The 27,835-nt window shown below is 40.8% G+C and overlaps 1 protein-coding gene across 1 annotated transcript; it reads right to left on the bottom strand.

The window, feature by feature from the left end:
* On the bottom strand, nucleotides 1-27,835 carry kif18a (kinesin family member 18A; the record flags this gene model as incomplete). The annotated part of the gene is made up of 17 exons (XM_080497832.1): nucleotides 1-134; nucleotides 241-338; nucleotides 456-548; nucleotides 4,101-4,470; nucleotides 10,538-10,594; nucleotides 12,476-12,759; nucleotides 13,676-13,797; nucleotides 14,754-14,918; nucleotides 15,764-15,926; nucleotides 19,936-20,036; nucleotides 20,203-20,277; nucleotides 20,381-20,557; nucleotides 24,217-24,414; nucleotides 24,688-24,798; nucleotides 25,376-25,480; nucleotides 25,793-25,950; nucleotides 27,523-27,835. 17 exons carry the CDS (start codon nucleotides 27,833-27,835, stop codon nucleotides 1-3), a joined length of 2,724 nt encoding a protein of 907 aa, XP_080353958.1.

The raw sequence follows: 27,835 nt of genomic DNA, 5'->3' as shown, positions 1-27,835 counted from the left end.
TCACAGGCGTTTGGCGACTCGTTTGAACTGCTGAGATGTTTTGTAGAAGATGGACCTGGATTTGTGAGGCTCCATGAGGTGGAGGTTTCCTTCAGAAATGGCCCTGACGACTCTGCCGGGCCTGTTCTCGGAGCCTGACGGGGGAGAACCCACAGCGGCCAGTCAGGATTCATCAAAATTACACTGTATACTTAGTTATAACCAAAACATTTTATTCTTCAGCTATACGTCGACACCTACCAGCAAACCGCTGCACTCTGAGTGGCCTCGGGACGGCGAGAGGATCTTTCTTCATTCGTTTGGGTGCGGAGATGCTCTGCGAAATCGCCTCGCCGATGCTGCTGCGAACAAACGACAGCTGTTTGCGGTCATTTTGTTCTTCTTACACGGCTCCCCACAATGGCCACAGGTGCTTGTCGACGGGATCATGACAAGAGACACGAGAGAAACGTTACCGGTGCAGTTTCCGCTTTCCTTGTGCTGCAGACGTCATGTGCATGTAAGTGGGGTTCGCTCGTCTGGCGTCCTGCAGCGAAGGCCCCGCTTGTCTGCGGAGGAAAAAAAACGCCACCGTCTTACTTTCACTGTCTGGACTTTGGAAGGATATATTCAAAATCAGATGACCAAAAAAACAACAACAACAACAACAACAAACAAACAAAAACAAAACCGCATAACTGATGGTATTGTTCGTGAGCTGACCCGAACCGATGAAACATTGAAATGCAGCAGCACTCGGGGAAATTTGGATATGCAAATTTTGTTCTCTTGAATAAGTCTGAACAACTTCCACTTGCAGGATATAAAGGAGGAATGCAATGTTCCCACACTGTTTCTTTTACATTTATTGTAATATTTTCAAATGAAGCAAACATAAAACTACGTGAGCCCGCATGATTACGCAATCTGCTAAAAAAAATCAGACTCCGGTGACATTGGCGTGTTTTACATACGGGTTGTTTTATTAAAACAACCCGCTTAGTTTTAACTACACAGATGAAAGATAACTTTACACACCCAAGAGTGAAAATCACCAAGAAGTAGTTGGCAAGGAAGACTAACATAGCTCTGCCTTTGACTTAAATAACTACTGGGATTTACCCTAAGATGTTTTTTTTTTAATTATTACATACAGAAATAAAATGATGCAGAACAAGGAGCATTTGTAATTGCCTCATAGAAAGTCCCTCTCAGGTGTACTGATAACCGGACTTGGACAACAACGCTCTGTGTGATCAGCTTCTAAATGCAAACAGGTGATGCATGAAGCAATAAAGACTTTACACGTCACCTCGATGCCGAACATGAAGCCACCTTAGCGAATGTTAAAGTAGTGCTGCATACAAACGACATGTCGACATTAGAAGTTGAACAAAGAAGCAGCACAGGATAGGTAAACATGATTTTGTTGTGTAAAAATTTATAAATCGGTCTGAACGGAAAATGTTTGGCTTTGGTCACTCAAGATATTTCACCAAACCGTCACAATGATTCAATTCAAACCTTCAAACAAGTACATTTGACTTCCTTTCATGTATGAAGCTACGATTTTTTTTTTTTTTACTCTCGTCTGTAAAGACTGACTGAAATCTCTCACTTACGTTTACGACGATCAGCCGTAACATGAAATTTATGTCGGTTGTTTCATTTTTTTGGGCTGCCAATCATCCCCGACCTGTTGAGGCCCTGGACTCCACGGCTTTTCCCCCCAACAAACCAGCATCACAGCTTTCAGGGGTTTGGGCATCAGCAGCTCGTCTGTTGGGTCAGATTACGCCGGCCAGCTGTCGCTCTGCACGTCTTTCCCAGCCACTGCAGTTTGAGACTCATTTTTCACCCACAACTTCCATCACCATTGATCAGTTTTCTGCTTTCTAACACGGGAAGTTTGAGGAAAACATTTTCACAAGCTGCACCATCTACTAACTGGAGCAATTAGTAAGGAAGTGATCAGTGTGGGGATGAAACTAACATTTACCGTCAACGTTTTTGTTGTTTATTTTGTTTTAAATTTGTCAACCAGTCTGTACTTGCAGCTCCAGACCGGTGGCAGTAATGAGCCACCAGTAATCGGTGCTTTCAGCAAGATGGTGGAGGCGGCGAGCAAAAGGTCCAAGAAACGGGAGAGAAAACTTACGTATTACTTACTTATGTACGTTTGTGCCCAATTATTGCTCATTAAGCACTAATGAAGCTCATTGTGTTCCCTTGGAGCCGTTTTACAGAAATAATTTAAATAAAATACTAAATTATCTTGTGTTTTTCTTTTTCTTACGGAAATATGTTCTGAACAACTTACCTGGGTAAAAAAAGGCTAAACCGACATTTTTTTTAATTGGAAACAAAATCCATTAATCAAATAAAAAAAAATAATCAACAAATTAACCGATTAGCAAAACAATCATGAGCTGCAGGCCTGGATCAGCGTTACCCATGTGGCCTGTTGGTGGTCATAATGTTATGACTGCACCTCTCTTAACATTCGGAGGCGCTATTGGAAAGACCACTGGAAACGCACCTGGAAGAAAACACTGCTGCCAAACAACACAAACTAAAACCAGCACATTTTTATAAATCGGCCTCGCAGGAGGAACTGTACCTGGTGCCGCAACAGTTACGAGGAGGTGCTTAATTTAGAATGATTGCATCTCAAATAGTTCAACCACAGGACGATAACGTGGGAATCTTTTGTAGCGGTTACGTAAATTTTTTTTCCAAAAAGTATTTGAGAAGTTGCTCCTCTGGCAGCCGTCGGAGCGCTCAGTCTGGACGGGAACTAAACCATCCAAAAGTGGAAAATCCTCCAAACCTTATTCAAAACCAGATGGAGACCAGAGTGCAAATAGGATAAGTATTGTCACCAGCAGTGAGTTTCTAGACTGGAACATTGGGTCGGGGAGCTTAAGTCAGCTGAGCTGAGCAGCGCCTTCGTGTCTTCGGGTGGAGGTGGCGGGCGGCGCCGAGTGGGATTCTTTCTCTTTGTTGGATAAATTTGTTCGTCACCAACCTCAAAATGAAAACTCACCCGCTCAAACTGTGAAACTCTTCCACAAACAAAACCAAAGTGCTTCAAGCCCGCAGTGCTGCCCAACAAACACAATGTAGCACCAAGAGTTGTTTGTCCTCAGATTCCAAAGATCAGAGTTAATCCAGACTTTTGGGGCGAGCACTTAGCACCTGAGGACGGCAGCGTCACTGGAACAGGAACGCTCAAACCTCAAAGGAAAATGACTGCATTTAGATAGCAAGGAAAAGCTTTACCATTGAAACCATTTCTCTGTACAAGGCCATTGTAAATGACAAACAAGAGTCACAGGGAGAAACTCAACAACTTGGTACATTGGTTTCACTCTGGAAACTGTAGAAAAGCAATTTTGGGAGGTGCGGGGTGGAAGAGCGGCGGCTCCCTGGGCAGAGTCGAGTCAAGGTGGAGCTGAAAGATGCACCAGAGGCAGAAAGAGTTTGGCCTAACTTTGTTAATGGAGCTCATTTTATTATTTTGGAAAACAAAAGTGGTGATGTGTAAAGAAAAGGTAACGAGGCGGCTGAATAATGAATGACAGATCAAGCACCATAAAATAAATGGAAGATTTTTCAACACAAGATAGAAAATATTTCAAACTTTTCACTCTTGTTTTGGAATGCCACAGCATTTTGTCATACTTGCTCTATTGGCCACCAAAAAAAATCACATCTATATTCTATAAACACCCCAATCGATGTATAGGAAAAAAGAAGTGAGCAGGCCAGTGATGGAGGAGAGAATAAAGTCTGGGCTTCATAGTGGTGTAGTGGTATCGCCTCATAGTGAGGAAGTCCCTGGTTATAGTCTGGACAGGATTGGTGCAAAGGTTGCATGTTTCCCCTGTGTATGCGTTGGATTTCTACTGGAACTTCGGTGTCCTCTTTCAGTCCAAACACATGCATTTGAGGATATTTGAAGGCTCAAAGTGCCCGTGTCAATGTGTGTGCGTTTTGCCTATAACGTACTGGCTCATGCCCCGGGGGACTAAAACCACCTTGGATGGACGAAGTAAACCAACTCGCCCACCGCCGTCCCACGAACACAGAAAGCTTAAACAAAGAAAATCATTTTTCACCTTTTAGAAAGCGTCTGATTCCTCTCATTGGGCTTGGTGAGCGGCCGACTTGGTCCGGGGACATCCGAGGACTGTGGTGGTTGATCCCCGATGCCCACTGTGATGGTTGTATTACTTGCGGTTTGTTCGCCGCCGTCGTCGTCGTCCATGACGTCAAAGGTCGTGTTGGGGTCCAGGGTGCACGGTGGCTGGGCCAGCGCACATTTCTGAACGGGCTCTGGCGTGCACTGGATGGGGAACACGCCCTCCCCAAACGCCTGGGTCATCGCCACGGCCTGAGGGCTCGGCAGTGGGAGTGACGCACACAGGTTCCTCCTGATGGGCATTTTAGGAGGTACTTTGTGGGACGCACCAGTTTGCTGTACTGCACCTACAAAACCAAAGAAGGTGAAAATGTTATCAATGGTACCAAGGAGTTTTAAAACCCCAATGACAGTCGAGAGGTGGCGACGTTTCTGTGATTTTTTTCCCCCAACCAGAGAGACTAGTACAGAGAGACTACACTCTCGATTGTCGTCTTCCCACTGGATAAAAGGGGAGAGATGGGAAAGACACTTGACTCGTACTGATGTAATGGACACTGAACTTCCTTCTGGGCTTCTCATTGCCGATGAACACACCTGTCTCACAACTTTGATGCCTTATTTGTCAGAAACATTACATTTGACAAAGTAATGTCTATGATTTGAAGCATTTCGTGATCCGTCAGAAGCAGCCATGCAGTTACGATTGGTCTCATACAGGGAGATAACATTATTAATTAAGCTTCCTTATCGAATCTCAAATATTTGCAAAGCACAGATGAGGCAAATCGACTAGAAAACGCTACAATAAATCAATAAGGGAACGCCCTTGTGTGCCCTTAATTCTGCCTTGAGCTTTTATCTGCACCTGGTGTACTCAGTGATTATTGCCCCGGAAGTTGTCTGACTTGACACAAGACGTAGGATGTTGCGTGGCAGCAAACCCTCCATGTGAGTTTGCAACTCTCGTGTTTGCTAACAAAATGAACATCACCTCTGCAGCTGTTATCACACAAGTTCAAAAAGATACTGCTATCATTTCTCCGTTTGGGAGGTGGTGTCGCCAGCACTGATGTAATAAACTCTTAGAAACTAAATTAGTTTTTTTTTTTTGGTCAACAGACATTCGCATCCTTTTCTGGACTTTAGCGTTTGACCCATTTTTGGTCGTCGAAAACTAATTCAAAGTATTTCAAGCCTTCCTTCACAGTGCCAGCTTTAAAGGAAAAAAAAGAAAGAAAATGTATTACTGTATTGACAACTCCCACCCTAAAAACTGAAAGCGGGAAAAAAAAGCACATTACTCCTAATTCTCAGTGATCAGCACTAAGTGTTTCTTGTGACATCACAAGGTAATTACGTAAACATTGCATCTTCCTGCGCATGCAAACAAACTTCCCAATGTCAGAGTGAAGCTGTGACATGCCCCGTTTCTCTCAACAGCAGCAGCATTTTATAAATATCCCAGAAAGCGAGCATCTTACAGCCAGGTTAAAAAAAAAAAAAAGAACGAAAGAAAAAAAAAAAGATGGAAAGAAGGAAACGTAGGGGCTGTTTTGGGTGGAACTAAAAATAAAACCAGTCAGTTTTTGTTCATATATCATCGAGTACTTAGCTTGTTGCTCCCTTAATCCGAAAATGTACCCTCCCCGAGAGTACCAGGGGATGAAATATCCTGGGCTGATGAATGTGCCCTGACGCAGTGTCCAGTGTGCTAATATTAGCTAGCGAGTCTACAACATCCTGCTGCATTTTTGGGACTCAACATAGACAATCATTTATCTTTGCTTCTATGACAAACCTAATTATCCTTTGCAACAAATCTTTCTTTTTTTTTTTTTAACGTGAAGGTCACTCAGTGATTTTGCTTTGCTTTGCTGGACATCTTATGGTTTTTCACATTGTATTATGAAACTGTTGAGATTGACATCCAATTAAAGTCAGTAGTCTGGAACTGTTTTTACACGGATGGTTTCAAACTTTAGTAGTTGAATGTATCTCCATTTTGAGCACATCAAATTCAGTGATCAAACTGCTGCTAAAACAAGAGTCTTATAATACAAAACTTTAATCAAGATATGTACTTTTTCTTGGGAGATTTTGAAGACCAGATGTTTACTGCTGCTGCTACACCCCCGAAGCTGTTTGGTGCCTCCACATACAAAACACTGAACAGATTAACTGTTTTAAACGTCAGGTCAAATCCAAGCAAATGTCAAAAATCAGTCATGAAATGAAAGAAAACTTTCATTCTGCAAAAGTAAGCGGCATCCTTTAGCTGGCCAGAGGTTTATGTTGGAGTGGCAGACGTTTGTTCACCCAGCCAAGATGATGTGGGGAAAACTGGATTGTTGTTAGAGAGCGCCAGAGACACGAGAGACAAGGTCTGAAGACTGAGAGCTACAAATGCTATTTTTCACCTTTTCACACCCAAATAGACTGGCAACATAAACATATAGAAATATCATTTTAATTGTACCCTGTGTTAAAAATCTGATCATGTGATATTAAATCCTAACATATAGATACATAACTCCTATGTTTAGAATAAATTCTGACTAAACCTTCGTCTGAAGCGTCTGTCCAAACTCAATCTGGATTGCTATATGAAAACATTTAAATGCATGTAGACATTAAATCCTTACAGCGTATGCAGTAATTCTTTAAATCAAATCGTCAAGGTTCGCGTGAAAAACGACGGCAAGAAAAACGTGTTCAGGTGGAAAAGCTGACAGAGGTTAAATCGCAGTGTCTGCATCACATTAGGAGCACTATTACATTCATGGCATTTCCTGCAGAGGTGTGGCGTGGGTTAGGGAGGAGGCTAAAAAGGAAAAAAAAAAAAAAAAAAAATGCCAGCACATAAAGGAAGTGGGAACACTAAATGCAAATGGTGAATGACTGACTTATACATTTCCAGAAATATCAAATGCAATATTTAGCAAACGTGAGTCAGACTTCAGACAGCACACCACGAGAAGAGATGGTGATAAATAGCCCTTTAAAGGTGGCAGAGGAGTTGTCCCCAGCAATAAATGGCAGCAGAGTTCCTTCAATCACATATTTTTGGCTTGTAGGGGATTAATACATGCATGAGTTGCTATTTCTGGTGGAGGCTGCACTGAATTAGGGTCGCCTGGTTGCTGCTGCCTGTTTTTTATAGTGCGCCTTTTCTGGTTGGTGGAGCAGGGGAGTTTACGTCTGTTGACGTTTTTTCCCTGCCCTGCTGTGGATCTGCATTTTCATGAATGAAGCTCAAGAGGGATTGGGAGGGTTAGACGCTAGACAGAGAGGGAAGGAGGGAGGGAGCGAGCGAGAAGAGAGAGAGAGAGAGAGGGAAAAAAAAAACATTACAGGGTGGGAGGGAAGGAAAAGCAGAATGGAGGAAAAAGCCAAACTAACAGATGCTTGAAGCAAAAGGCAGGGCTAAAAACAGGAGGGGAAAGATGTATGAATGAATTTAGAGATTTAAGCTGCAAAGGGAAACTTAAAAAAAAAAAAAAAAAAAAAAAAAACCCCAAACAATAGCTTGTTGTATGTGGTGACAGAGCTCAGAAAAATAACATGAACCTGAATAACTGAAAACCTGAAATCATCCTTCATTGTGATCTCTTTTGTGTAATGTGCTATTGTGTTGCAGTCCACAAACAGTTAATACTTTTTCAAAACTACAACACTCTGTAAAAACCAATGAAATCCGATTGGCCTCGCAAGCTGCAGGGTGGAGCTATTTCTCATAACATGCTGCAGTGTCTACCATTAAGAGCTGAGGAAGCAGTAAGGGACCGACAACCGGCATCAGGGCAACATCAGAGGAGTTTGTCTGAATGCTAAATAAAGGCCTGGCTCATTGAAGCACTCGTGCCGTTTCAGCTCCTCATAATTCCCACACGGTCGCTCACCGACGAAGGGTTTTGCACAAGTCATAACGCTGCAGTGTGCGCACAAAGCGGTGCCTCCTGTGTGTGTGCACGTGCACAGCGTGCGTGCACGTGTGACATGCATGCATGCATGCATGCAGCTTGTCGCTGGTGAATCAAATGAACATGGTAGGGCAGCAAGTGTGACTCAGTGAGTGCATAATTGAAGAGCACAGTAGTGATTTCAACAGATAAAAGAAACGGTGACTACATAATAGCAACAGTAGCAAAATAGGAAAGTGGAGAGCAGTTATTTCTGGGCTGAATAAATAAAGCTGCTGTTTTATCCCCATTATAATAATTTCTTTTATTAGAGCTCGGGCTTAGCTTTCAAAAGGTCTGTGTGCGAGATGTATAAAAGGTTAGGAGCCGGCAGGAAAATGGCGGCTGGCGGGCCACATGCGACCCCCATCACTCGACTGCGTTGCCTATAGAACCAGGTTCTAAAAATGAATAGTTACATGTAATGGCAGGATGGTGGATATTTTACAAACATTTTAAACAGGTGTCAAAGTAGCTGTAGCAACAAAGCCGCCAAAAATTCATTATTTTACAAAGGTAATATTGCTAAATATTGCTCGAGTGCATATGAAATCTGGGGTTTTAATGTTTTTTTGAGGTTGTAATCTTCAATGGTATCATCTAAGACTTATATATAACGCGAGGTATTTGTAATATTTTAGTGACTTCATCAGTAAAAAAGGGGAGAAGCAGAAACCTGCCAGCTATTCTACAGTATCTAACAGTATGATGAATCATGTTTTTTTTTTTCTATACCATTCTTCCTGTGTAGTTTTACACAAAGCGAACAATAAAATGATGCAGATGATCAGCCTGAAGAAAATGAAATGTAAAAAATGTCCCAACAGGAACACCTGCATAGTCAGATTTTAAGTTATAGCCACAGTATCTTCACCAGGGTCCACATGACTGTCCTATTTCCTATGGCTGGGAAATAGGACTTCCAAAAAGACATAAATTGATTTTTCTTTTTCAGTGAATCAAGTGATTTGGTGAAGGCAGTGACTTTGAAAGCAGGAGATGTATTTGACAGCCACGGCAGTAGCAGTGAAGCAGAGTAGGGAGGAGCCTGTGACGGCACAATGTGTCATAATCCCTCTGTGCTAAAAGCTGCTCATTTTAAGTTTGAAAAGGGACAGACGTCTTCATTGGAAAGAGGGAAAATGATGGCTTTCTACTTCCAAACATTTGATGTAGCTATGACTACCATAGTTTTTTTTTCAGGGACATTTGGAGATAATGGTGGACAGCTGAGTCCACCGCCGTTGACGTTACATTGCATCTAAAAGCCGAGTCTGAGCGAGGGTGTGGATCGCTGCATTATTTTATGTGCCTGAATAACTTTATTGTTAATAACAAGGATTAATATATCTAGTATTATTGTATTAGTGGAAGGAAAAGTGTTTTTATTAGTGTTTTTCATAGGCCACATTCACTTAAAGTTTTACTGCGGGTGTGTCAAATGTAACATTAAACTGAAAGGGGACCAAGAAAAACCATTTCATGTTTTTTTTGTTTAGATTCAAAGTGGACCATAGCAAAACAATTAGAGCGTTTGGAGGCACTGACACATGCGGATCAGCAACGAAAAGTGAAAAACAATGACTGACTTAATGGAAAAACGATAAAACAACTGGCTTCAGCGGTAGTGTATAAACAGTGGTCAGAAGGACGGCGGCCACAGAGAGTAGAGCTTTTTAAAAAAAAAAAAAAATATTAGACAAACTTTCAAAACCAAATGCCCTATTAAGAGTTCACTTATTACAATCAGTTGCAGGGAAATGTAATAGCAGCGGTGACAAACTCCCCGGTGCTTTGGTATTTCATTCCGATTCAAGGAACTCTGGTCATCTGGCAGAAGTATTTTCTTCAAAAGTTACATTTCCCACAATATATTTCAATGAAATGTAGACCACCTGCAGTAGATGTCATTACAGCCAATTTGATCAGCCATATTTCAACGTTTTTTGTGTTACATTTCCCCAAAGGCTTTCCATGTACAGAATTCCCTCTATAAAAACCGGTTGCGAGTACTCACATCATTTCATTATTCAATTCTTTGGACCAGGACAGAATGTCTGCAGCATGACTGTAAATCAAATTATATTACATGTCTGTTTTTTATTGTGTATTTTACTACTCTGAACAAGTTCTTTATAGCTAAACGGCTAAAAACCTGTTCAGCAAATAAAAAAAATCATGGCAAAGTAAGAAAATTTAGGCATACACGCAACAATTCCAAATTTATATGGCAATTCTACCACTTTATGAACTGTGTGTTCTGCCTCAATAAAGTGTAGAATTGTCTCTTAAAGTGAGTTTGCGTAAATGTGATGGCGAGAGTGAAAGGTGACAAGGTGAGAGCGGATAAGTGAATGATTGAGGAGTTGGTGGGATTAATAGGTATGCTGGGGATTTAGATTAATGACTACAGTATGTTAGCAAGACTGGGGCGAGAGGAGAGTCGGTTTACCTTTCGGCGATGGAGCGGCGTTGCTCAGCGACGTACGTTTCGTGTGCCTCTCAGCACCTGAGAATTAAAGAAAAGTTTAAGGGGAGAAGTAACGAGACAACAAGGAAGAAAGCTTGACAAAGTTTTGCAATCTGAAAAATATTTCTCACTGTGAAATGTCACATATGAAGGTTGGGGGGGGGGGAAGCTGAAATTGTGTTGCTTGTTATCCGGTCAGCCAAAAGTCAGCTGATATTTTTATGGAAAGATTTTTTCTAACATAAAAACAACACACAAAAAAAAATAAAAAATCATTGAGGTAAAATCTTCAGAGGAGCTTTGATTGAGTTTTTATTGTGCAGACTGGACAGAGGTCCAGTCAGTTACATAAACTTCCTTCTGACAAGCAGGAGATCTGGATAATGTAAAACATAAAATAAAGAAGAGATTCATAGAAGCCAAGACATGACGCACAGTGACTGAGGTAGAGATGTAAAATCAGAAGAAAACGTTGGCTGGAAAACCTTTTTATTCATAATGAATTCCCACCAGACCAAGTCGATGTAAGAGTCTTTTGGCTCTTCCGTGAATGTCCTAAAATCTTTCAGAGTTTAAATTATAACCCACAGGATGCTGACACTAATAGCTGTATTCGGAAGTCATCAAATCCTTTGAATTAGTGTCAATAAATCACACTAAATGTCAACCTGAGAGGAAAAAAAACCCCCCCTTCAAATAATTATTAAATGTAATGGATTTTGAAACGAGTGAGCAGAGGAACAGGTGCAGACTTTGCCGCCAGACAAACAACAGACAGCATCATAGTAAGTGACTATTGTTGGCCAGCTTTGGTCCGTGCTCCGCTGTCTGTCATGGCTTATATGTCATGAGGGCCTGGTGCTGCTAGGTCATGCAGAGATGACAGTAAAAAATGAAGTGCGCAGTCTCGTGGGTCCCACAACACACTCCAGACCTGGACGGATGCCAAACAACACTGGGCCTCATTGAACTAGCTTACAGGGGAGACCTGATTCTAAATTTAACAACGTTGTAAAGAAATGTGCATCCAGATGTCACAAGTTTATACAACACGCGAGTAGTAGATGTATTTCTTAGAAAAACTGGGAAGATGAAACCAACAGAACTTACTGCAAATTACACTGCGTACATTTGAGTATTTCAAAGACATAAGTTTGATACTTCATTTTTACGGAAAGAAAAAGATGAAGACATGTATAAGAAGTTTAGACTCAGTGAAATGATTAAACCTGATAACCTCTTAGTTAATTCTTCTTTGCTCACGTCACAAAAGGCCACATGTAATTTGACAGGTTTGTTGTTGGATTATTTTTAGGGAACCTAGCACTCTTGCTATAAATTGCAGTCTACCCTATAAATGGTCCATTAGCTGAATTAATCCATAGGTAAACATAGATAGCATGTGTGGTGGAAAGGTTCAGGCTGTCAGCTGAGAGTCTGCTTTTGTAAATGGACACACAAAAAGAGTCACATTTCATTCATTTTTCTAATCTATTCTACCGTTTGATGCAGTGGATAAAATTACTGCACCGGATTTATCACAATGACCTGCATTCACATAAAATTGTTTGCCGTCTATATTCATCTTACAATCAATACGCACTAATGAATGCATGTCTGAGATGTTTTTGAGTCATTCTTCTAAAAAAAAGAAAAGAAAAAGCTGTGGTGTGTCATCTACGGTGCTCGTTAACAATTAAGACACATCCTCAGTATCAGCAAACATCCATTACTGTCTCATTGTTCGTGAGTGAAGCCGTTTGTGGTCATGTGGTCGGGTTTTCCTGACTTGCTGTACTTAAGCAATGGGTATAATCAAAGAACGCCCCCCCACCCCCTGACAAATGAGAATATCATTTATTTTTTCAGCTGGCGCCTCATGTGAAGATGTATGACGATCACAGGTGCAAATCCACTCACTGCAGGGGCTGCTCTGGTGATACAGCAGACATGAGAAAGACAGGACAGGTGCCAGCTCGCCATGGGCCCCGACTCTTCCTGCCCCATTCAGCTCCTGTGGGCCTGCTGCGTCACCGTGTTGCTGCTGCCCTGCGTCTTCCTGGTCCGCCCATGCCACGCCCCTCTCCCTCAGTACGAGCTGCTCCAGTTCGTGGTTTTCTTTGTCATCTCGTTCTGTGGCCAGCCCGGACTCGCACAGCGACGAGTATTGCCGACTGTGAGCCGGCAGTAAGATGTTGACCATCCTGAAAAGCCATGTGAAAATGACATTGAGACAATTCTGCTTTCCAGTTAAAAAAAATAAAAAAATAAATCTTGGAAGTTAGGCTGCTTGTGGATTTTTAGCATCCAGTTTGTCAAAACAGCAGAAATTCATCGACACAAGCCACACTGAATCCATTTACATGCAAGTTGAAAATCTGATCATTAATTGATTTCTGGAGTTATCAAATGATTAGATAGCACTTTTCCACTGCTTGAGCAGTCCCCAACACACATATTCACACTTGCAAGGGAGGCGGCTGCCATGCAAGACGCTCAGTGCACACATTTGGAGCCGTTTTAGGTTCAGCGTCTTGCTCAAAGACACTTTGACACGGTGACAGATCAAACCTGCAACCTTACGATTGAGATGGCCAACTGAGCCACAGCCGCAGAAGATTGCATCTTGCATGAATATACACAAGTACTTACAAAGAAATCCAGTAATGTACTGAAATATGTAAAACACAATGTTTTTTTTGGGGGGGGGATGACCACATGCATCATATAGTATCTATTACCATGATCTGATCACAGTTTAAAGGTTTTTAGTGTCATGAAAAAGGGCTCGCTATATATTGACAGCATGTAGAAAAATGTATTTGCTGTAAAAAGAGCATTGAAATATTGTTCATGTTCACAACTCTCTTAAATGCACAGCGATCACGAATGCAAAACTCTGTGTGGTTCAAACTGACCATGAGTGTACCCCCGGGATACCGACATAAAGGGGGCAGATATTTATTAATTCTGCTCGACAAAACTGAAAAACAGCTCAGAAATCCAAGGACCAAAGCAGCAGGAAAGCAGGATTAGTCTGATGTGAAGAGCGGTTTCTTCAGGTACGCCAATGGTAATAATTCACTCAATTAAATTGAAAGAAATTCTGGGTCAACCTACTTCTGCATGCGTTTGTTCTCCTTATCCTGCACCGTGGTGAGCTCCACCATCTGCTTGATGTGTTGTTTGAGATCATTTACCTGCAGCTCCAGTCTGTGGCAACACAGGTCCTTCTCTAACACCTGAACACAGGGAGGGGGGGGGTCAGAGAGCATAAACGATGAGGAAACGGCCATTTTAACTTAACAGCAGTCTTTATTAGCACCCTGTTGGACAGAATTAATGGGGGGAAAGGATGGCTGAGGGTCAGGCGATGGGAAAGAGCTTGTGTTCATCCATGTTTCATCAGGAACGCTGTCCACTCGGGGTGGGGGAAAGAGGGAGGGGGGGGAGGCTCTGACGTAAAGAAACTACGAAACAACAGCAGAGAGAACATTTGACCGGGAGGTGCGTCATAGTTCTGGGTCAGTTCCTGGAAGAAAGGATAAAGAAGAAAAAAAATAACATGGACATGGTTTTAGGTAACTGGCTGCTGTGTGAGGGATGAGTAAAAGGTATTGATTTATTCTCTTCAGTGATCCACGAGTGAGCTGGAGAAATAAAATGAGCACGGTTCTAATTACTGAGAGAACAGATGGGAAGAAAACAAAGACAGTCACGACACCAGAAGAGACTCAGCCTACCTTCCAAAATAAACAAACAAAAAACACCAAGCCATGAGTTTTGATGGATGTAACCCACACTGTAAAGTTTCTCTTCTACATTTAATCATGCGCATTGGACTCCAAATCAAGGAATCAACCGTTTAGCTTCCCCCACCATTTACCCGTAGTGATCGGTTGGTAAAAGGCTGACAAAAATGTGCAATTCATCCCCATTGCTACATTAACATGCTGGATTTTTCTTTGACACATCACCAAAAGAACTAAGACCACAGAATCAGTTAGATGGCATTATTTGAAGTTACAACACAAATGACTCACATTATGGTCACATCACAACACGAAGCCATTCAAGTATCATGACAAATAAAAAAAAGGAACATAAATTGTGTGAACAAAAACTGATTTCTTTATCACAGACACAATATCTCTTTTTTATGACAACCCCCCCCCCCCAAAAAAAACAAATTACAAACCTCGGAGGTCTGATCGTTGGACTTCAGCAGCTTTATCTCGTTCTCGACACGATGAAGCAAGCCGTCATTCTCCAGAAAACGTGCTTCTGCCTCCATCAGACGCTTGGAAATGTGCTGCTGCTGCGTGTGTAATCTGGCAATTTTGCGCTCGAACTTACAAGTGGCCTATTGACAATGACAAGAAAGTCGAGCCTAAATATAGAACGTTGTATGGCAAAGAAAAGCATTGATATTTGTATGGCATATTGTAGCAACAAAGGCTATTCATAAATAAATAAAGATAAATTAAAGAACCCTCCCCCCAAACACACAAAATATTATTAAAACATATCAGCATGAATTAAATTTTCAAACAGACTTTAAAAACTATGTAAAATATGTTTGTAAATGTAAGAAAAACATTTTTTTTGACTGTGTCTGTTGGCCCCATGATTTAAGGATGTTTTGCACTCTTGACTTACAGTGAGAGAGTCTCTGATTCAAGTCATTTTTGTATGCAGTTTGCTTGTTCTCCGTGTGCAGATTTCTCTGGATATTCTGGTTTCCTCCATGTATGTGTGAGAATATTAGTGTATGCGACGGTCTGCCTTGTGTTGGAAAACCTGTCCAGGATGTATCCTGTTGTCACTGATGGTCAACTATGCCCCAATGCAGCAAAGTAGGTTTATTAAAATTAGAGTTTAAAAGAGAATTATCCAAGATTAGGTATTTTGAAAATAAAACAGTTAGCATAGTTTACTTGGTTTTGCATGACAGTGCAAAATGTGTGCCCACAATCCTCGAGAATTGACTTTTTTAATACTTATATAAATGGCCCATGCAGCTGGGACCAAGCCTGGGACTAAAATGGCAAAGAACAGTCAGGAGCTGATGAGCAGTGACCCTGTCCTGTTGCGGCATAAATGAGGGGCTAGGAACAACTATAGAGAACAGAGAAGTGAAATGATGACTCAGCAGCTGTTTTCCTGCAGGGATGATGGAATCTGGATGGCGGTGTAAGCATCAGCTACCTTCTCAGTCTTTTCTTTGGCACAGAAATATTGGACCTGCAGGTTGTCCTCCTCACTGTAGCGCTGGCGCAGCTCATTCTCCTTCAGTTGTCTCTCCAGATCCAGCTGTTCCTGCCTGATTTGGGCTCGGCTTGAGAAGATTCGCTGCAGCGCTTCTGACACCCTAGAGGGAGTGAGAGATATTTTTTTCCAACAAGCGCTGCATTAACGTGTCAAACTTCTTAAGTAATGAGGTTTTTTTTTCTTCCATTTTATTACTCTTTTTCAATTAGTTACCCTCTGCCTCTCAAATATATATATGTTCCCCCTGCAATTCTCTCTAATTATACTTTCAATTCCGTAACACCATTAGATTGAATGTGGCTATTAAAAAAAGCTTAAAAACAACAACCAAAAAAAAAAAAAAAGAGTATGTGGTGGTAACACAAGTAAACACAGTTTTCATAGAAACAGTATTTTTATGGTTATTTCCAGTGGCTGCTGTGGTGTTGCTTTGGACTGCATTATACTGAAGGGGTGTTTGTCTACTCTGATTCACATACATGAGTGGGGACACAATATTAGAAACAGCTCTTAGTATAATGTAATGCAATAAAAACAGCACCATCACCACGGGGATTCAAGCCAAATGTGATTATAAGCTGCTGTGCCACATGTAAGGGGCAGATTGTATAATATTGCTGTGCCAAGAGCTCCTCGCAGCCCACTTGATCAAGTATTTAACACATCCTAAAAGGTCAAGAGATATACAATAATCTCTTGACTTATTATATTTAGTTCAGTACAGTAATATATCTAATAATGATTATACGAGAAAGCAACTTCATTACATTATATTAGTCTGACTAACGTAAATTACCATAGTGGATGAAAGACAGGATTATGCAGTCACAGCTTTAACTTTTTTTTTCATGATCTACAGCTTCTGCAAGATGCCTCATCAGTTCATACTGAGCCAGAAAGATATTCTTAGCTTTGTGATGTATATACATATTCCTGGAATAGAGTTGAGGTGATACCCAGATTGGATGCAAGTGGCTGTCTAGTTGAGTTAAAGCAAGAGGAGAGACGGGAGAGGCATGCAGGTAAATAAGGCTGGAGAGCTGTCGCTGAAATGTGACTGCACTCTTCAATGTAACTCCAGTGACGTAGGAGACGTCGTGGCCTTGCTAGACTGCTGAATTTTTAATAGTGTGAGAAGCGTGCAGCTTCTATTCAGAGCCTCTCACTGTGCGAGTTGTGAATTCTGATGCCAGTGAATGAAGTGTGTGGGAGTGAGACTCATTCAGCTTTTCCTTGTCCCCCTCCCCGCCCCCAACCCAAATACCCTCACAGATGCCACTCCATGCCTTAAAGACCACCGGATAGGATGTGGCTGAAGTGACTTAAGGAAATGATAAGTAAAGTGAAATTCTGATTAAATCACAAAAGGCTACTAGAGGCATGGCTGTCCTCATCATTATTTGAACTCCACCTTTAAGTAAGAATGTGACGGTCATACAAACTATAGCAGCTTCATCATGCACAGGATTTGCTGTACTTATGCGTATCTGTAGCATTTCATGGCAGATCAAAAAGGAAAATCGAAATTCCCTCAATGATGCTTTTTCATTCTGAATGCAAAATTATCAGCGCCTTTAAACAAATATCATTATGCATGTAAGGAGCTGCAAATGAATGCAACCTCAAACTAAAATATCAGGCTGTACAGTAAGAATGTCTCTGGTTCAAATGCAGGTTGGTCGTGTGTGTGTGACCACCTTGGTTCACCCTGTGATGAGAAGGCAACCTGTCCAAGGCACATGTTGCTCACACATATACTCACTGAGGTTAGCTTCTGCACCCTACTAATCTATGTGGGTAACAGCTGTATATGGGACAGAGAAACTGAAAAGTGATTTTCTCAACCCAGAATTGTTTATGAAAATTCAATTAATTACGTTTTAACATTGCTCGTGTCATTGACCAAGTATAGCTCAGGAGTAAATACATATTAAAATAATGTATTGCAGTTTGAAATCTTCCTTTTGTAATTTTTTGTGGGAATTCAAAGGTATGGGGGGAGGGGGGGGGGGGGGGGGTAAACAAAGTACTTTGCAAACTAAAACAAAGAAAAACTACACCCAATTCGTGGGCATAATACCAAGTCATGGGAATTGATCAAGCCTTACATAAACAATTTAGTAGCCATGTATAATTGTCACTTCAGACAATTTGTTTTTTGGGAGATTCTCTGCAGGTTGCTTGTCACAAAGTCCACTAATGTGCTGTGTAATGAGTATATGTGCATGGCAGCACAAGCACATAAACAAACAGCAGCTGGCAGCTTCAACTAATGATACCCACACTGACATTGTGTTTTGTAGTTTGCAGAAGTGCTACGGGCAAAAAAAAAAGAAAAAAAAAAAGGTTGCGTTGCTTCTATTCTCGCAACATTTTTCATGCATGACACCTTGAAAGTGCTGCTCCTGGTTAAAAACTACATTTGAACTTGGGGATTATGTATATGGAAAGAGTGTAGAAGAGCTAAATAAACACTTTTCACCACCACCGCTGCACTGTCATTATAAGTCACCGTTAAAAACACTCCAAACAAACCATTTTTAGGCACCTCAAACCATGAGCACAAAGTATTTGGTGATCCCAAAGTAGCTCAGCTAACTTAATTGGACCGTGACCTTCAACAGCAAAGCTATGTCTGTAGGCCAAAGCTGTGGAACTACAAAACCGAAGCCACCACACACTATTAAATAATACTGTTAAACTAAATTAATGGAGTTACATTAGATGATAGTGAAATCGAGACAGAATATATATTTCTCTTCATGGTGTTGCTGGGCATCCTGCTCAAGGTTAATGATTCAGACACTACACCTTTACACTTTAGAGCAGATCAACCAGCGGAGAATGCATTGAGGATGTGCCACTGATGCCTTCAGCGCAGGCAAGCCCAGCCCAGGAGATCCAGAAGTCCACCCTGAGGCACTCCCAGAGCATACCGTGGGGATTATACATCCTGTTTAGGCCAGAGATGCCCTGAGAAACTCCCAACAAATCTTGGGAAACTCGACAGATAAGATACCCTCTAACTGTTCCACAGTAAGTGGAAGTGAAAGCATGTTGATTATCTTGCAAGTACAGAAATCTGCTTAATAGCTAAATGAGAGTTGCCATTGAGATTTTAGCTGAAATCCCCCCAGACTGCACGAGTTTCTACTTGACGATGAAAAAAAAAAAAAAAAAAGAGACTCCATTAAGGTCTTTAATTTAAAATTGGCTATGCTGCCCATAATAATTTATTAGTTGATATCATTAATGAAAAACTTGAATCAGGTGACCTTACATGACATCACAGTATTGAGCCGATTTAATAGACTCCTTGGTAAAATATATATTTAACCAATAGTTTTGTAACACAAAGTGCCACAAAAAAAAAAAAAATCAAAACCCAAACAAACATATATAACTAGCATAAATATAAAAAGCCTCGTTGATTACACAGCCTGAACCAGCCAATTAGAAGAAGGTCACTAAAGACCTGGCTGCCCTCGTCGTGATTCAAACTCTACATTTAAAGTAAGCTTTTGACGGTAATGCAAACCATGACACTTTCATTGCTGATACATAACATCAGCATTTTTAAAACAGAAAGGTTATTGGCCTAAAATACACAGCATTTCTCCCCTCCATCACACACAACTGTAAGCACTTACTGACAAATATTATTCAAGTCTCCAGATACTTGAATACATTTCTTTATGCAAACGAAGCGTTGGATCACCACAGAATGATTTGCCTACCAACTATATATTTTCAGTCAGCATCTTTACTCAGAATCATTACTTTAGATGATTCATAATATTTTGGCGATTTTACTCCGTAATGCAATTACATAAGGGATGAAAAAGAAGAAGGAAAAAATAAGAGCAAAGACTTCTTGCCCAAATTACAGAGCCTGAGACCGCTCATCGTGAATCGCTATGGTGCTAAAGAAACCAGACCCACAGCATTCGTCTTCACCACACAATACATCAGTGAACGCAGGCTACGTGTTCCGAGACTGAATGAGTGTCAAATTCTAATTAGACGGTGCACAATAAAAAAAGGTTTATGACAATAAGATACAACTGACTTGCTGTGAGACTCTAAATCCTGCTCATGTACACGCTTACCTTTTGAACTCTGCTTGTTTCTGGGAAGAAATCAAGTTAAAAGCATCTGGCGTGCTGTTCTTCGCCTCGTGTTCTTTCAATTTTTGCTTTAACTGGAGAATCTTTACAGAAGGAAAAAAAAAAAAAAAAGAAAAAGAAATTTCAGTCTGAAATAAACCAAACATTGGTGAGCAAATGCTGAAGGGTAAGCATTTTAGAAGTAAAAGAAAAAAAAAGGATCTGCAGTACTGTATATTTGTGGTTTCTATTTGTGTTGCTTAACAATACCTCCTGCCGCTGCTTCTCACAGATGACCGCATATTGGCCAATGTGACTGTCCAGACTGACGACATTACTCTTCAGCTGAAAAGCAAAAGCATTGAGATAAAATCAGTTACTCGAAAACATTTTGCATAATAGCGGTGAGATTATATTCACCACAAAATATAACGGGTTTGTTACTAACCGACGACTTAATTTCCTTGGCTCTGTTGGCATACTTAAGCGTGTTTTGGGTGTCGTCGTAAGACTGCGATGAGGCGCTGACGTTGGCAATCATGACCGTCCTGCAGTTGCCTCCCAAAGAGTCTTTCAGTATCCGCGTCAGCTTGCTGTCCCTGTATGGTATGTGAGTTTTCTTACTCTGAAACAGACGAAAAATGTCCGATCAGTCCAAAAATTGGTTTTGGATTCCCTTAAAGCATACACAGACAAGCAACTTGGACAACATATCAAAAAAAATACATTCTTGAGGTTTCAATGTACTTGGCAAGTTCATCCAATGAAAGTTTTAAGCGAACAAATACAGGATCACAAAATTGGCAACTTGTGACAATACAACACATGAATCAAAATAAGAAAAAAAAAAATGGAAAAGTATGCCTCTGCTGCAGTTTGTAGAGAAGTAACCATAAATGTGAGTAGTACCTTAACATGCATTCTCCATCTGGACGTGCTCCACAAGAGAAGCTTAGTAACATTACACTGTTTGGTGGGGACCAATAAACCTAACCGGGAACAAAATTCAGTGCGGAGTGTTCATTCAAGAGCCGAGGTCTCTCTGCAGCTGGTCGGCGAACAGAGCTCAGACGCCAATAACGGCATTAGATAAACTACAGCTGCTTAGGTGAGTCACAGTCTCGTGGGCATTGGGATTGCAGAAAGTCACATTAAAGATAAGTTTGCAAAGGAGTGAAAAATGATCTCTTTTGGGGATCACAGTTATGCCTGCACCTCTCCCTGGAAAAACCCTAAGTCTACATCTGGATTCAAAGATCTTAGCTGTAGTTCATGTCAGGTCCGGGGAGTGTCAGGGTAACTGTGCCATTTGGGAAAGTCGCCATTTTAACAAGGACCCGCATTTAAAGCTATGTCAGAGACATAATCTGAAAGTAAATAACCATAATAGGCAAACTGAAGCTCTGTTTGTTTGGACCGCATTACTGTGATCCATTGTGATGACTCTGTCAAAGATTCAGAATGAGATGATCCCCTCCTGCCTAAAGGTGAATGGACGGGCCTCCACTTGTGTAAATGAGAGGTGGGTAATGCAGCTACAAATCATTAGTAGCAGTTCCAGATGGTTTTCTTTAAACTTGTCGTCCACCTTGAAGGCAAAAGCGACCGGAGAGTTCAGTAAATCTCCCGCTCAAAAATATTTCAGCTGGCAAACAAAAGTAAGGCTGGGACACATTATTCACCCAACTGTTTTTTTTTTCTTCCCTCCAACTGCTGGAGTTACATGTGTACTAAATGTAAAGCTCATTGCTACCACATTAAAGCATCCACCATCCTGCCGCTGTAAGGTATTTTATGATGAATAAGGCAGAAGTTTTATCCTTAACTGACTGTGAACTCACAGCACCATGGTGACACGACCAGCAATGCTTTCTGTTTAATTATTATCACCTCAGACCACAATTAAATTCTACTGGACACATCTCTCTGCACATAAGACAACTACATGAGCATAAAATAGCAATTAGCACAAAGGTCAAAAAATGCTACTCATTGACAGTGTGTAACAGTAATTTTAGAGCTTGAGCTTTGAGATCCAATCCGCAGAATTATTTCAAAACAATTAACCCAAGAAAAGGCAGCATGGAAAGTTTGCTGCTTACTCAGAGCTGAAAGGAACATGACCGCATCTAAAAAATGTCAACCACATGACGGCATTCCCAAAAAGCTCAGTTTTCTCTCTCTACGCTGTTGAGCGCGATTGGCGATATCGCATGTAGCCATGTTTAACGACTGGTTCAGAAAGCCCCTTTCATGGGCAGGAAACGCTGGAAGGCGGCCAAGAGCTGATGTGTCGTCAAATGTTTCTGCATTAGTTTGAACATTGCCGAAGGCAAACAACTTACAACAAAAACCTCTGTGCGGCAAAGCATGAAGATGACACACTGAACTGCTCAAACAGACGTCGCAGACATTCTTCTCGCTCAAACGAATGGCATGTCAGCCCAGATACAAGTGGGGACATTCTTTCCTGTAAACAACGGTCACAACATGGATTCCTTGTCCGCCAGCATTAAACACTGGAGCACGAATAATCACCGGGGACGAAATGATGGGTATTGTAGACCCAGGAGACCAAACTATGAGCCGATGACTGCGACACTCAAATAATTAGTGGTCAGGTTCCAACACCAACTGGACGGTTTCCATCTACGAACACAGCTTTACCCAAAGAAAGAAGTGACCTGCGGAAGAGGGATCAGATTTCAACATGGCGGCGTGTACTTGCACAGCACTTCCTAAATGCATGTGGCCTGCTTGCGCCTCATCCCTTGAGACTGGTGTGTAAAATGAGAAGACTGCTTGACAGGTTAATGTATGCAACGAGAATGAAGTAATACCCAAATACTCGGTTGAGTCTCCACTTCCCAAGCTCTCCGTTTCATATGGAGGCTCGTGGTCAACTTCATCTACCTACCGCCATAATGGTCTAAAGAACGTCAAGCCAATTACACTAATACGTGTCCACTATTTGTGATCATGAACACAATACGAAATAAAACATTTCACCATAGTTGATAAAAAATGTCACTGTATTTGGTCATAAAACCAGCAAATACATACGGACACATCTATATTATTAAGGTCTTCAACACGATATAACATCTGCAGTTGTTGAGGGTGGTGGGCTTGGATGGTAGTTATAAAATATAACCAGAAAACATGTTTGCAATAGTGCTGTCAACATTTTTTTTTTTTAAATCAGATTATCAGTTTCTGTGAATTAATTCAGATTGATCATGATTTGACATAAATATTTAATCGCAATTATTTGTGTTGCATTTTGATGAGCAAACACTCAAGAAGAGATTCTATATGCACTTAAGGTGTTTATTAAACACTTTCACAGTTTGTTAAAAAAAAAAAAAAAGAAGATATTTTTCAAAAGAAACATCTATCCACGTTAAGCCCCCTTACTCCTTTAGTACTCAAATTTCCCGTCGAGGACGTCAACGTGCCGTTTGGCTTCTCCATATTGAGTTGGTTCTGTGACGGATCAACTGCCCATTCACGCATGCGTGACAGTAAGTCTACTTGGACAAACTGCCCGAAATGTGTTGCCAGACACGCTTCAGGGATCTCGAACCCTTCTGTGCTGCAGGATGGGTTAATGTTATTGAAAATCTTTAATCGGATTATTCTGCGTAAATATGTTAATTTTGGCAGCCCTAATTTCCAAGGAGGTTGTCTTTATTTAAAGTTGCTTCTTAGTCTGAAAGAAACTAGCGTGTGTGTGTGTCTCTCTCTCTCTGGTAAGACAGAAATACTTTCTGAGTATTAATAATTTTAGATTCTGATAATTACACTAGCGAGCAGACAACACTAATTTCACTGTTATGTTTTTGTGAAGAGATCACTAACTTTAACTACCAGCTGCCATGGAGATGTTTCAGAGAATGCGCCATAAAAACACTATTTAATATTCAGGGAGACTACGTTCCCACTGTCTGGTTCTCATGTTTGGCCCCCCGATTACTAGAAAAAACAAACAAACATAAGGCTTTCTGAGAATCAGTGGGTAGCTGGGGCAGGGCGATCTTGGGAAGTGTTTGTGACATAGATTGATGCTGTAATGTGAAATTGACACGGATGCAGAATCCATTCTTAACAACAAACTGATATTACTTAGATCGGATTCATTTGGGTTCTATCCCCATCTCCATTCAATGTATTATGCACGATGGAGATGACAATGAGTGAGTGAGTAAGTCATCTAAATTAATTTAATCACCCTGCTTCTGTGGGTCCAATATACATAGTACACACAATGTAAAGAAAACTCACCTTTGGGTCAGCAAGAGTATTGATAACATTTCCGAGTGCGAGGAGGGAGCGGTTGATGTTCGCGCCTTCACGGAGGCGTGCCCCGTTAGCGTTGGTGGCGCTGGCTCTCTCGGAGCCAGCCAAGTCAATCAGGCTCATTTTGGCAATGCAGACATTTGGATTGAGGCTCGCAGTTTTGTCCTGCTGCCTCAAATATATCTACAGAAAAGAACATAAAGCTGTCAAGAGGCAAACTGTGATGCATTGCAGCCAAATGAGATTCTACTTATTACATATTTACTCGAGGAAAAGCTTGTAGGTAAGTGCCCGCCTACTCGAAAATTGATAAGTGTAAATATTGACTGAGCTTTTATGTTTCTGCATATTCTTTTGTAGGATAAATTGTATTTGTATGCCGATGTCGGCATGAACTTATTACACTGCGGCACAGTTGTCCAGTGGGAATTATCAATAAAGAATGGGTTGCAATACCTGAAATACAGCATGGGACCGAGAAGATTGGGCGTTCATATCGGTGGGATGCTGGGTCCTGTTACGATTGCCAGAATCCAAAGCCTCAAGAATGTGCTCTGCAGATTTGGGCTAAATTAAAAAAAAAAAAAAAAAAAAAAGGAAAAGAATGTGTGCCGGTGGTTGTGAGGGTGTTTGAAACAGTAAAAAACTCAATTTGAAACTGCCAGTGAATGCGTACACCACAGAAAGTCAACAGTAAGGCAGTAACCCTCAGAATGCAGAGTATTCCTTTAAAGGTAAACTCTTTTCATTTAAGAAAACTTAAGGAGCTGTTTTACAAGACAGAAAAAAATTGCAATTGCATAATTTTGTCCACACAACTATAGAAACTAAAAGCACTCATTTCAATTCAGTACTGGAAGATTATACATTTTCAAGTTTTTTTTCTCAGATTCCTGTCATTTCAGCATACAAGGGCATGGACGATTCTCCAATGGCACTGCAGTTCTGGAATCAATCGTCTTGGAATTTAATTTTATAAGACCCCGTAAAAAGAATAAAATAACTTTGGGATAAAAAAACATTGCCATCCAATTTGGAGAAACAAGTGAGGGCAACTTAAATTAGTGCAATAAATTAAAAGCAATGACACCAGCATATTGCACAACAATAAAAACAACATTTATGGCTCAAATGTGTTACTAACCTTATGCAGTGTGAGGCCTTGAACAACCACTCCTTTAGAACCATCTTCTCTAACAGCAAGAGGGCCGGCATTGGCCAACAAGTCTCTGATTTGTTCATTGTAAACCTGTGAACAAACAGCGGGTATAGCAGTCAGCAGCGGCAAAACCATTAAAAGCATCCGATAAACAAAAAGCACGACTGCGTTAAAGCTGTTTGAAATACATGAGGTGACACCGAGAAAGCTCTGAAGTTACGATCAAAGTGAACACGAATGAGCAAATGCTGTCACGCACCGAGAAGAGTCAGACATGTGGGTTATACATAAATATGACACCGCAAAAGTATGAAAATCACAAGTAACAAGTTTGGCACCAATATTGGGATTGAGGACAACAAAATGGGGAAAAAAAAAAACTAGAAATATTTATCTGGTCACCTCAAGATAAGAGAAAGCGACAGCAAACTCTTTCTCGTCCTTGACATCATCCATGCGCTTGAACAGCTCTTTCATTGTGCGATACATGACCCCAGGGTCATCTGGTGAGCCCAACATGGTGTGTGTCTTTCCCGCTCCAGTCGCTCCATAGGCAAACACTGAAACCAGACAAGAAATGACGAAAAGGAAAAAAATGTACAAACAATAATGCTCATCACAACAACAAATACAAGAAACACCTTTCTTGGCAATAGGCATCGCTTTAAATATGTGAATAACGAGTTGAGTAATCATAAGACAACATATAATTAATGGGCGACATATGAGAACTTCTCCATTTCTTCCTTAACTTACACTGTAAAATTTAAGAGTCAAACAATGTATGAATATATACACTGTTCTTCATAACGGTTGCTTTGGTAACAAATCTCTTCCTTGCCAACTATGAACTGTACACGTACAACTGGCGCAAGGCACTTTATGAGCATTTGTAGATCTATATCAGACTAATAATGTCATATTTAATTTTTTCCCCCCCTTTGCATATTGTACATCATATTGTACAAACAATTGTGCTCAATATTTTTAATCTATTTTATATAACCAAGGAAACCTCAGTAAGATTAAAAGTCTCTTTTACAAGAGTGTCCTGGTCAAGATCAGCAGCAACACATTCCAACAAATACTGCGTCAAAAGTGTGAAGACAATATCATGTAGAAATCTCGTGACTGGATTATGAAGTTTAAAGTTTTTAACGCTGGAAATCCTTAAATATGTGTGGTCAGTATAGTCATTTAGCAGATTTTATAACAGACGTGACACATAATTTATGCATAATATAAATGCAGATATTTACACTAGGATGACAGTCTTGGCTTGAGATTTGGTTGGTGGTGACCTAAAATGACTAAATAACGCAGAAGCTTGCAAATCCTTTTGAAAAGTGTTGTTGTTGAGAACCAAACAGCTATGGGTGGCCCCTGGGTGTACATTGTGTTATGTCTTGTCCTTGAGGTGTGTGTGTGTGGGGCTTGGTTCAAATTCTGGTTTTGGTGGCAAATGCACCTTGTGACAAATGTAGCCAAGTACAAGTTGTAATGACTTGTTGACACCTGAGAAAAGGAGCCGCTGAGTAGACTCTTACACTAAATCAAATACAATTCTGAAAGGTTTAGTGAAGTTACAAATGTCATTGCAAGTGCAGTCGGTTGTAAAACCAGCAGTCTGCGTTACACGTTGCTTCAATTGATGTTATCTGGCTGTAAAACATACATTTGCAAATGTCTCTGCTCCCTTTAATAACAGTGAGGATATGCTGTTGTGATCAAGCAAGTTACACGTGGTGTGCCAGAGCTGGGGTCTGGTGTCACTCTGATCGACAACACCCAATAACAGGAGTAAATTCACTGTATGGCACAACCATGAAAGTAATTTCAGCCAAAAGTATATTTCATTATCAAAACAACATGTAATTTTTTTTTTTTTTAAGAAATGTAGAGATTACTGGAATAAATTATAGGATGCGTAGAAAGGTTACCTGGCAGCACTAGAATGTAAATACTGTAGCGATAGCATATAAAAAAATACTAAAAGCCATTTTTACTGTTGTAAATAATGTTGACATTTATCACATGTTATACATTTATAAAATTGACACAAGGAAGCATCTGTTGGAAGGGCGTCCTGTGATCATGCCAACACGTTTTGATGGGTTATAGTCATTAGTTACCTGTGCAGTTGAATCCATTCATGACACCATCCAACACGATCTTTGTGGTATTTTCAAAAATGTCAACCTGAGTGGAGTTCTCATCAAAGACATGATCAAAAACAAACTTCAGGTCTTTGTTTGCCCTTTTGTTGAGGTTTCTGTTCCGTACTCTCCGTGCCCCGAAACATAATTCCTCTTCCTTGGGGTCAAATATGAGCATGTGACTGTCAACAACCTGGACCACATTTCGCGAGGTTTCACGCTTCTCACGGTCGTTGATCGGTCTCACCCGAACAACCACCTTCACATGGCTGCACACATCGTTTGCCAT

This window comes from Blennius ocellaris, assembly GCF_963422515.1.
Source record: "Blennius ocellaris genome assembly, chromosome: 1".
NCBI classification, from domain to species: Eukaryota; Metazoa; Chordata; class Actinopteri; order Blenniiformes; family Blenniidae; genus Blennius; species Blennius ocellaris.
This window is presented reverse-complemented; position numbering and strand designations above follow the sequence as displayed.